General features: G+C 43.1%; 1 protein-coding gene across 2 annotated transcripts in view; it reads left to right on the forward strand.

The window, feature by feature from the left end:
* The window catches only part of PPP1R2 (protein phosphatase 1 regulatory inhibitor subunit 2), a 60,195-nt gene that overhangs the window by 21,104 nt on the left and 26,582 nt on the right, over positions 1 to 12,509 (forward strand). For both annotated transcript variants that reach the window (XM_068281149.1, XM_068281151.1), the window contains exons 4-5: positions 3,888 to 3,979; positions 6,270 to 6,434. In XM_068281149.1, coding sequence (XP_068137250.1) covers positions 3,888 to 3,979; positions 6,270 to 6,434 — 257 coding nt within the window. The remainder of the gene's footprint in view (positions 1 to 3,887; positions 3,980 to 6,269; positions 6,435 to 12,509) is intronic.

The following is a 12,509-nucleotide window of genomic DNA, read 5'->3' on the forward strand; positions in this document are numbered from 1 at the left end:
GAGCTGCCTCTCTCACCTTACTTCGTTCCAGCGATGAGCCAGCAGCCCGAGCCTCCGATCCCCGCTCTGCACTCAGCCTAATATAATGCACTTTATTTTTATTTTTTTTCCTTTTTTCCCATTAAAATGCCTAGAAAACAAAATTGTTCTTGGGACTAAATACCCCCCATTGAAAGCCTGGTTTGTCTTGAAAAACAAAACAAAACGATATATAGATCATTTAGGTATCGTGAGTAGGGATAAAGTTATTGCTGATTGAATAGGGACATAGCTAAAACGTCAAAACTGCTCTGGTCCATAAGGAAAAAACAAGGTCTGGATGCAAAGTTGTTAACTTAGTGGTATATGCAGAGTTGTGGAGAACATAGGTAAGACTCCCCCCCCTAGTGGTGCCCGGCATATCCAGCATGGTGGAAGACCTTACTAAGACTCCCCCGAAAGACACCTAACATATCCAGCATTGTGGATGATGTGGCTCAGACGCCCTCTTATAGATTGTATGGATGAATTACCTGAAGTGATGCATTCCAAGTTGGAGTTTATAGAGGAGCAAAAATCACTTTTTTCATTGGACAAGATGTATCAACGTCTGAGTAAAGTACATGGTTTATACTGTATATTCCAGTTCATAATAACCTTAACAAAATAAGAATGGAAATATCTAGAAATGAAGAGCATTCTGCCCCAAATCCCTTCCCAAGAGATGTCCTTTTAAGGAGGAAGATTAGTAATTCTGGAATCCACTCCTAAATCAGAGCCACTCCTTTGCAACATTTCCAGAAAAACAGATTTGCACGTAAAATAATCAGGAATACTAAAGTGTCCACTGGATAAAAAGATTTTCTAATTTAAAGGGATACTGTAGGGGGTCGGGGGAAAATGAGCTGAACTTACCCGGGGCTTCTAATGGTCCCCCGCAGACATCCTGTGCCCGCGCAGCCGCTCACCGATGCTCTGGCCCCGTCTCCGGTTCACTTCTGGAATTTCTGACTTTAAAGTCAGAAAACCACTGCGCCTGCGTTGCCGTGTCCTCAATCCCGCTGATGTCATCAAGAGCGCACAGCGCAGGCCCAGTGTGGTCTGTGTCTGCGCAGTACACTCCTGGTGACATCAGCGGGAGCGAGGACACGGCAACGCAGGCGCAGTGGTTTTCTGACTTTAAAGTCAGAAATTCCAGAAGTGAACCGGAGGCGGGGCCGGAGCATTGGGGAGTGGCTGCTCCAACACAGGAAGTCTGCGGGGGACCATTAGAAGCCCCGGGTAAGTTCAGCTCATTTTCCCCACGACCCCCCTACAGTATCCCTTTAAAACAATTTAATTAGAAGAGCCTGAGAATTTTCCTCTTATAAAACTATTAACTAGCAGTTTCATCCACTGCAGTAGACATCTAAAAATATGAATAGCAATGCTTGAAAAGCATACCAGCAGGCATCCCAAGGGAAACCATACTGAGGTAATTTCATAGCTTATTTAATGCTGTAGATTTTTTTTTTAGTGGATGCTTCAGATGAATCAGACTGACAGACAGAACCACCTCTGATTAATTTCACTAGAAGAGGTGTTTGAATTAATACAAGGGAGGGGGGTGCAAGGTATCCAAGTTTTAAGGTTATACGGTGTAAAGATGAGTTTTTGTTTGGATCAAAAAGTGATAACAAAAAGAAACAAATCACAAGTAGAAAACAATGTGATAAAATAAATTGGGTTCTCACGAAAGAGCATAATCCTGTTTTATTCTTACAACTAGTAGATCAAGACGACTACTACTACTATTATTACTACTACTACTTGTAACCGCTGCCCCAAAGTCTTAGGCAGAAACTCTAGCTTTACAGGAATCTATTATGTTGCTTTTATAGAAAAGCTCTGAGGGAAGTACAGACATGTAAAAGAAGAAACTTGTGGAAATTTGGAAATTTATCCTGGCCTCTACTAACCTTTTCTACATGACAATACAATCTGTGAAAAAAATAGAGGACAAATATTTGTATCTGCTTTTTTCAGAGCGGACTGAGACCTGTAATTAGAACAAACATTGCACCTTGGGATTTGAACACAGTTCTCCAGGCCCTAACAGATTAACCTTGAAGAGATCACAGTGGAGTATCTCATTCTTAATACAGCATTCATCTTGGGCATATCTTTAGCCACAACAGTGGGAGTTCTTCAAGTTCTGTCAAGGAACCCAATTGTGTTATTACTACAGATTGGCTCATATTGACGCTGAATACTGCCTTCATAAAATGCAATCCAGATTGCTCAAGTCAAAAGAGACTTTACCTCCTTTCTGCAATAAAAAAAGACCTACGATCACACACTGTAGACGTCAAGCGATCTTTTATCAAATTCTCAAACGACAGCTGCATGGAGAAATCTGCCGTTGCTTGGTGGATTCACCAGAGTATACTATCCTGACAAGCAGTCTTACCTTTCTGAGCACAGGTGTCTGGAGCTGCTATTGAACAGGTAGTAGAAAAGCTACCTGTACTAGCAAAAAATACATTTGTAAAACATGAAAGATTTGATGTAATATTCAATGCAGATCTAGCCTTAGGAATAATAATCGTTAGCTCTTGTATCATCCTAATGGTTAACTCAAGTTTACCCTCTAAATACTGCTGTCAAGAGATTATTTGAAAAAGATGAATGTAAACTTAACTGTTCTAAGCTAAGTATAAGAACTTTTTTATTTGTCATTATCATAAATTTACCACTTATACCTTCTACAGATATAATTTCTTATATTACCTAAAAGTGTCTTAGTATACTGCCCCTTTAACCTCCTGGCGGTTCAATTTTTCCGCCAAGGAGGCTGCATTACACTTTTTTTGTAATATTTTTTTTTGTTTCATGTAGCTACCCGAGTGGTAGCTACATGAAACACCACTAAAGGGCGCATGCGTCCCTCTAGTCCGATCGCCGCCGGCAACAACAGCAAACAGGAGATTGCGTATAGAATGCGATCTCCTGTTTGGCTTCTCCTGTCGCCATAGCTACGATCGGAATGACGTCATGGACGTCAGCCGATGTCCTGACGTCAGGCGCACCCGATCCAGCCCTTTGTGCTGCCCGGGAGGGATTGGTCCGGGCTGCGCAGGGCTCTGGTGGAGGGGGCCCTCTTCCGCCGCTGCGTGCGGCCGATTGCCGATCAAGCTGTACGCGTGGCTAGCAAACTGCTAGCTGTGCGTACAGCACTTTACAGAATTTAAATCGCCCCGCCAGGGGCTGAGATATCCTCCGAGGCGGCTTACCCCGTGTCCAGCACGGGGTTACCGCTAAGGAGGTTAAAGGACCACTATCGCGAAAAATGTAACATACTTGTAAACCTATACAAATAAGAAGTATGTTTGTTCCAGAGCAAAATGAGCCATAAATTACTTGTCTCTCCTATGTTGCTTTCAGTTATAGTAGGTAATAGAAAAGTTACAGAACCAACAGGTTTTGAACTAGCCCATCTCTTCATGGGTGATTCTCAGCAAGGCATTTCTTCTTTATAAAGACATTCCCTGAAAAGAATTTATACAATGATGCTGGTCAGCTTACCTGCTCACTACACACTTTATTTTTGTCAGTTGGACGAGCAACTGCCATTCATTAAATGCTTTTGAAACTAAATAAAACCCTGAGAATCCCCATGGGGAGATGTGCTAGTTCAAAACCTGTTAGTTCTGTCAGATTTCTACTACCTATTTTAAGTGACAGCAACATAGGAGAAAAGTAATTTATGGTTCATTTTGCTCTGGAAGAATCGTACTTCCTATTTGTATGTCTTTACATGTATTTTACATTTTATGACTTTCGCAATAGTGGTTCTTTAACACAAATCTTACATTTATTATGTACATTGCTAAAGTTGTGATTTAAAAAAAGATCTGACATTTCTCTAGGCTAGCTGCAGCTGAAGGGTCAGATCCAAAATTCCTGGCTCAGGAAGAGAGCAGTGAGGAGGAAGAGGAGGAGCTGACCCCAGAAGAAAGAGGTACTGCAAAATTGTCCTTTATTTTTCATTAATAGACATAGATTGAATGTAGCCTGCACCAGACATTTTCTTTTCTTGTATTCCCTTTCAAGATAGATCACTATATATTCATACCATGATCAAATAAGGCATCTGGAAACAACGTGCATGTCATAACAATGTGCCTGCCCCAAATATGCTGCATTGTCCCCATTGCAGTAAAAATACACTTCCCATCCATCCAAATGATGTGATCTGTAAAAGCGTGTTGATGTACATCATGTGACCTGCAATAGTTTACCCACACAACATCATACCATCGCACATTATTTCCTCAACTACAGATTTACTTCCCTCCCATTGGAAGATCTGTATTGAAGAGAAGTGCAGTGGAACCTTGGTTTGCGAGCATAATTCGTTCTGGAAACATGCTTGTAATACAAAGCACCCTTACATCAAAGTGAATTTTTACATAAGGATTAATGAAAACTCAGATAAGTTCCACAAGCCAAAAACATTGGGGGGATTGGTGAGGAGGGGGGGGGGGGGTGATGACGACTTTAACAAGGAGCTTATCCAATGACAGTTGCTTTTGATTACTATTGAGGTTTTCATTGAAATGTGACATTGAAGAGTCCCTACACTCAATCCTACAGCGTCAAAGGGAGAAGAACCATCAGTTTGTTTCTAATGACATGATGATTCTATATGTACTTTCCCTGTACATCAAGACGTTGCTTATTTTATAATATATATTTTATAAAAAATGTGGCTTGTCCTGTTAAGCACTCTTACACCAAATTTCTTGCAATCCAAGGTTTTGCTGTATCTTATCACCTGATATGGTCCTAGTATGCCTTTTGCTTTGTTTTTTCCCTTTTCCTTGCATGGGCGGTCCCCCTTTACTGGGCATGTTCAATACCATGGATAGGCATGCAGGTCAGATGTTTGACTGGATTAGCTGCATGCTTGTTATAGTTGTGTGATTCAGACACTTCTGATGCATAAAAGATCAGCAAGGTGCCAAGCAACTGGAATTGTTTAAAAGGAAATAAATATTTCAGCCTCTAAATCCCTCTCACGTCAGTTGTCCATCAAGCATTGTTCAAGAAGCTGTGAGTTGTAGATGAACAGGAGCAGGTGAGGGTTTTCTATTGATAACCTTTCCCAAAATGTCAATCATGGCAGAACAGGAGTATGTGAGTCGCACCCCTAATAGTTTTGTGTGTGCCAACTAGTAGGTTAGGAAGTGTTGAGTCTCGTAATCAGATTTGGGCTAGTTTTGTGGAATGTCTTTTAACCACTTTACCCCCAGCCGTACGGATTTCTCCGTCCCTTTTTCCATCTTTTACCACCAGGGATGGAGAAATCCGTACTTCCCGCGCTTCCGCTCACTCATGCGTGCACTCCCGCTCGCATGAACGCAGCTGCCCGCTCGCCCCGAGATCAATGAACGGGAAAAACCATTCCCGTTCCTTGATCTAAGCCCCGCAATGATCCGCTGCCTCTATGAGAAGCAGCGCGATCATTGTGAAAAAAAAACAACTTTCCCAGCCTCATAGCACTTCCTGCAAGCGTCCTTTCGGACTCTTGCTGGTCGCATAAACAACATTACTGTGGCCATCTTGTGGCCAAATAGTAAAACTACACCCTAAAGCATTTTTCACATACAAATACATTAGTTTTACACAAAAAATTAACTCATTACCTCCCACACTCCCCAATTTTTTTTTTTGTAATTAATTTGTAATAAAAAAAAATAAAAACATTTACAATTAAAAAAAATACATACATAGTTACCTTAGGGACTGAACTTTTTAAATATTTATGTCAGGAGGGTAAAACACTGTTACTTTATAAACTATGGGCTTGTAATTTGGGATGGATGAAAAAAATGCACATTGTGATAGGGACATAATTTAAACGGTTTTATAGCCGGGACAAATGGGCAAATACATTTCTTGGGTTTTAATTACAGTAGCATGCATTATTTAAAAACTATAATGGCCGAAAACTGAAAAATAATGATTTTTTTCCCCATATTTTTCCTATTTTCCCATTAAAACATATTTAGAAAAAAATAATTCTTGGCATAATGTCCCACCTAAAGAAAGCCTAATTGGTGGCGGAAAAAACAAGATATAGTTCATTTCATTGTGATAAGTAATGATAAAGTTATAGGCGAATGAATGGAAGGAGCGCTGAAAGGTGAAAATTGCTCTGGTGCTCAAGGGGTAAAACCCCCTCAGTGGTGAAGTGGTTAATATCAGTGTGGCAACTGCTTTAAAAACCTTGTTTGTTTTTTACCTAGAAAAGAAAAAGGAGTTTGAAATGAAAAGAAAATTTCACTACAATGAAGGAATGAACATAAGGCTGGGCAGGCAGTTAATAGCAACAGAACTTGGAGGAGATGATGAAGATGAGGAAGATGAAGATGAGGAAATGCAAGATATAACAGACACAGATGCTAATGATGGTGAGATTCTAGAAATGATTGTCTTGTTTAATCTTAAAGAGAACCCGAGCCTCTGTTGCTATCCCAAACCCCACTAAGGTCCCCCTGCACTCTGCAATCCCTCATAAATCACAGCCACGCTGCTGACAAACAGCTTGTCAGAGCTGGCTGTGTTTATCTCTATAGTGTCAGTCTGCTGCTCTCCCCGCCTCCTGCAGAACTCCGGTCCCCGCCTGCATCCCTTCCCTCCCTGCTGATTGGAGGGAAGGGATGTGGCAGGGACCGGAGCTATGCAGTAGGCGGGGGAGCAGCCGAGACTGACACTACAGATGTAAACACAGCCTCACAGCACGGCTGTGATTTATGGGGGATTGCAGAGTGCAGGGGGACCTTAGGGGGTTTGGGATAGCAACAGAGGCTGGGCTGTATAGGCAGATCCAGCCTCTGTATGCAGATAACATTCTTTAAACACACCTCGGGTTCTCTTTAAAATTCCACCAGGTGTGTGTGTTGGGGGGGGGGGGGGGGGGTGGCTATTGTGGATTACCACCTTTTACATTGTGCATATTCAAACAGAATATTTCTATGAAGGTTGTCCTTTATTCAGGTATGTTGCTTCTGCTTCTGTTATCTGTTCCAGCACGCAGAGGTGCACAAATATTTTTACAAGTGCTTGGCCCAACCTAGAAGGGCGAAGTTTGCTGTCCACTTACACCTCAAGTAGGAAACGCTTACTTACTTGAGAATGGTGAGGTAAACTGTTTGGCAAGAGGGGTGGAGAGCCATCCATAAACAGTGGAGGGGCATTCAACACCGTTTGTCACCAACACTGTTTTATCCTGTGTGTCAGTATATTTTGTGGTCTGTACTCAACTTTTCCAGTTGCACTCAAACAGTTAAGATCTCTTTTAATATGGTATGTTGGCTAGTGTCAGACCAGCAGTATCCATCCTGCGGGTCAAACATGGCCCACTAAATCTTTTTTTTCTAGAACCCCCTGAAGCTTTAAATACTGTAAAACTGCTTGTGGCCTGCCGGCCATTGCTGCTCTGCCTCCGCCTTTGCCCTCCCGTAGGTAATCCCATAGTAATTACTATAGGACTACAAATAAAATGTCCGCCAGAGTCCTCATTTGCACACATTTTTCATATGGACATTTTTGTTTTGTAGTCCTATAATAGCTGCTGTAGGGCTACCAAACAGGGTGGCAGGAGTCCCAATCAAGGAAGAGGAACAGATTGAGTGAGTGAAGGAAGGTGTGTGTAGGTGTGAGGATTCTGAGAAATCTGAACACTGAGATACACAGCACGGTGGGGGGCAGCACGGTGGCGTAGTGGCAGCGCTGGGTCCCTGGTTCGAATCCCAGCCAGGGCACTATCTGCAAAGAGTTTGTATGTTCTCTCCGTGTCTGCGTGGGTTTCCTCCGGGCACTCCGGTTTCCTCCCACATTCCAAAAACATACGGATAAGTTAATTGGCTCCCCCTAAAAATTGGCCCTAGACTACAGTACTTACACTACATAATATAGACATATGGCAATGGTAGGGATTAGATTGTGAGCTCCTTTGAGGGACAGTTAGTGACAAGGTAAATATATACACTGTACAGCGCTGCGTAATATGTCGGCGCTATATAAATACTAAATAATAATAATAATAATACACACGAAGAGGCATTTATATTTATTAGCAATTTTAGATTAATTGTGAGATAAAGATATTAAAGAATGGATTGTGAAAGTAACTATAAATGCTATTTATTAATGACCCTAGAATTTTCTTTATAAAGATGGTCCAGATGTATGTTTGCTGTAGGCTAATGATCAGGACTAGTTGTTATTTTTAGCATTCAGCATTTGGATGTGTCCTTTTGGCATATCATCTGTCGTAAAAGGGTTCCTATTCCTGTGCTCTCAAATTTGTATGGCTGTCAGACAATCTGAAAGACAATACAGAGCTAACTGCTTTCTGCCGAACAATGCATTGAAGTCGAATGTCAGTAGCTATTTATCTTGTGCAGCATATATACATCTCCCATTCATTATAGCTACCTTCCTGGAAGCAGATGGAGATTATTTTTCAATGTAGCAAATTAATTATCCTTATTAACAGAAAAGAAAAATGTTATTTTTCCCTTCAAGCGGGATTGTCACCATAAAAATCAAATTTCAACAGCAATTGGTCTGAGTATAGTAAGCGATAACGATGCTAATCGTGCAATCAAAACTTTTTCTGCTGTTATGATTTGGCGTTATCACATATTTCAGGAACACTGGCCCTTTAGTAGTCAGTGCCAAACAGTTGCATGCTGGGGGTTCTTTTTATCTATAATACATTCCTCCACTTCCATTTATTTCCCTGCCTAGCTGCTTATCTGAAACACGATCCCCTGCTCACTTGTGTTAACAAGCAAGGCTGAGGTAACTCAACAAGTGGAGGAGAAAAGAAAAAAAGCAAAGGGCAGAAATGACATCAGGATTTAGCCCAAACTGTGGGCAAAAGACATGGCCCCCACCAGGAACAGAATTCTCTTCATTTACTATATAACATTCGCTGAAATAAAGATGTGGACAGTACAATACATGTATTATGTAAGTAGATCAAGTATTTATCTACATATATGTGTTTTTTTTCCCTGGTATAGTATGGCTAATCCTACTGCTTTAAAATTCCTCTTAAAGGATACCACAGCGCAACGACAACGGTAAAATAAATGCTGCTATGCGTAGGGAAAAAATAGGACATACCGCTCGGTTCCCACAGCTGCTGGTACCTGCCGACTCTCCTGACCCGGACATACTGCACTGCGCATGCGCAGTATGTCCTATAATCCCAGCGCGGAGGGGGACTAAGTTGGGATGGACGGGGGAAGCGGGCACTTTCAAAGTGCCCGCTTCCTTTGTCCATCCCAACTTACTCCCCCTCCGCTCTCTCACCAAATCGCTGCTCCCAGCGCAACTACAGCTAGCATGTCACGCTAGCTTTATTAGTGGAGCGCACACGCTGGGAAGGGAGTAGGAGGGGGAGTGTCCGTTCTTCTGCCATCATGATGCCATGCCAGAAGTTAAGATTATAGCAGGGCTGTGGAGTCTGAGTCGTGGAGTCGGGCAATTTTGGGTGCCTGGAGTCGGGGAAAAAATGCTCCGACTCCTAATGAATTTGTAACTGTAATTAAAATAGAAAATATGATAAAATGTTCTATTTCTCAGATAATAGTCATTAAAAATAATGTATATATACAGTATATATACAGTAATAGCTGTGCTTAGTCCACAAAAATGAAATAAACCAATCAAAATGAGTTACTTGTGCTGCTTCAATAAAGCAGTCCCCGTATTTTTAAGGTCAGATATACATATCTGATTGTGACTGTATATGTGATGTGTACACAGGAAGCTCTTATATATACTAAATAACATCTATGCTGTAAGAATAAAGCCTGATGTGTAGCCATGTCACTAATAGAGATGGTCAATGAGAGGGAAATAATTCTGCATTGATGCTGATTTATGCAAATGTACGCACTCCCTTTGCTCATGAAATCAAAACATTTGATATGTTGTTAAAATTTGGTTTGGGGACTACAAATTAAAGGGTACCTGAGACAGATGAAAAGTAAAGTTTTATACATACCTGGGGCTTCCTCCAGCCCCCTTCAGGCTAATCAGTCCCTCGCTGTCCTCCACCACCCGGATCTTCTGCTATGAGTCCTGGTAATTCAGCCAGTCAGCGCTGTCCGGCCAAATGCCGCTCCCACAGCCAGGAACATTCTGCGCCTGCGCAATAGTGCTGCACAGGTGTAGTATGCTCCTGGCGGCGGAGTGTGTGCATGCGCACTACACCCAACTGGCTCAATTACCTGGACTCATAGCAGAAGATCCAGGTAGTGGAGGAGGACAACGAGGGACTGATTATCCTGAAGGCGGCTGGAGGAAGCCCCAGGTATGTATAAAACTTTAATTTCATCTGTCTCAGGTTTACTTTGTTACACAGTAGTACTAAACTCTACATATGCACTCCCCACAGAGGTGCAGGGAATCCACTGAGAATGCTGTGCACATTGAACACAGAGGTGTTGTCTGTCACCCATAAACCTTGTTCAGATTGTGCATCGCTCTAGAGATGGCTTCTGCTGATGACGCGCATTGCAGAAGCCATCACTAGAGCGATGAGACAGGAGACCACAGGGCTGCGATCCCGGGAGCCGCTGATACAGTAAGACTGCGGCGGCTATTTGGATATCGGGGGCACCGTACACGCAATCGGGGAGGGTGGCTGAAACGAGCGGGGGCTGGAGCATAATTGCGGGGAGGGTGGCTGAAACGAGCGGGGGCTGGAGCATAATTGCGGGGAGGGTAGAGCACTTTTGCGGGAGCGGACACAAGCAGGCAGGGGCACGAGTCAGCGGACCACACGGGGGAACCAGGAACACATAGGGGCAGCACAATCACACAGCAGGTAGTTACATGCAGGGAATCCCCGACGTAGCGGCGGTTCGTATCGGCGGGTGTTCGTAAGTCGGGGATTCCCTGCATTTGCCGTATAAGACGCAGGGGCTTTTCTCCTCATTTTTGGAGGAGAAAAAGTGCGTCTTATACGGCGGAAAATACGGTATGTAACATGAAATTCGTCTCTTAACTGCCAACGCTTAGGAAGTTTACAAGACAACTGAAGTGAGAAGGATATGTAGACTACTATATTTATTCCCTTTAGACTAAAACTAGTCCTGGTAAGAGTACTTGTAAAAGGTACAAACCGGAACAAAGAACATCTATCAGGCCCTAGGCAATGTAACTGTGGGTACATGTAAGAATGATGTGCAGGTACTCTGCAGGGGATTGAGGAGATTCTTACTCTATTGCACATTCTTCATGCACATTCTGAACAAGGTTTATGGGTGACAACCAACACCTCTGTGTTCAATGTGCACAGCATTCTCAGTGGATTCCCTGCACCTCTGTGGGGAGTGCATATGTAGAGTTTAGTACTACTGTGTAACAAAGTAAACCTGAGACAGATGAAATTAAAGTTTTATACATACCTGGGGCTTCCTCCAGCCGCCTTCAGGATAATCAGTCCCTCGCTGTCCTCCACCACCCGGATCTTCTGCTATGAGTCCTGGTAATTCAGCCAGTCAGCGCTGTCCGGCCAAATGCCGCTCCCACAGCCAGGAACATTCTGCGCCTGCGCAATAGTGCTGCACAGGTGTAGTATGCTCCTGGCGGCGGAGTGTGTGCATGCGCACTACACCCAACTGGCTCAATTACCTGGACTCATAGCAGAAGATCCAGGTAGTGGAGGAGGACAACGAGGGACTGATTATCCTGAAGGCGGCTGGAGGAAGCCCCAGGTATGTATAAAACTTTAATTTCATCTGTCTCAGGTTTACTTTGTTACACAGTAGTACTAAACTCTACATATGCACTCCCCACAGAGGTGCAGGGAATTCACTGAGAATGCTGTGCACATTGAACACAGAGGTGTTGTCTGTCACCCATAAACCTTGTTCAGATTGTGCATGAAGAATGTGCAATAGAGTAAGAATCTCCTCATTCCCCTGCAGAGTACCTGCACATCATTCTTACATGTACCCACAGTTACATTGCCTAGGGCCTGATAGATGTTCTTTGTTCCGGTTTGTACCTTTTACAAGTACTCTTACCAGGACTAGTTTTAGTCTAAAGGGAATAAATATAGTAGTCTACATATCCTTCTCACTTCAGTTGTCTTGTAAACTTCCTAAGCGTTGGCAGTTAAGAGACGAATTTCATGTTACATACGGTACTTTTAATCAACAAAATTGTAATATGCAAATTAGTGGAGTCGGAGTCGAGGAGTCGGAGTCGGTGGAACCCTAAACTGAGGAGTCTGAGTCGGTGGATTTTTGGACCGACTCCACAGCCCTGGATTATAGGACATACTGCGCATGCGCAGCGCAGTATGTCCGGGTCAGGAGAGTCTGCCGGTACCGGCAGCTGTGAGAACCGAGCGGGGGCCGACGGCAGGGAGCGAGGGAATCGGTGAGTATGTCCTTTTTTCCCTATGCATTGCAGCATTTATTTTACCACAGCCTGTGGGCTGTGGTATCCTTTAACCA

Source organism: Hyperolius riggenbachi, chromosome 4 (genome assembly GCF_040937935.1).
Source record: "Hyperolius riggenbachi isolate aHypRig1 chromosome 4, aHypRig1.pri, whole genome shotgun sequence".
Taxonomy (NCBI): domain Eukaryota; kingdom Metazoa; phylum Chordata; class Amphibia; order Anura; family Hyperoliidae; genus Hyperolius; species Hyperolius riggenbachi.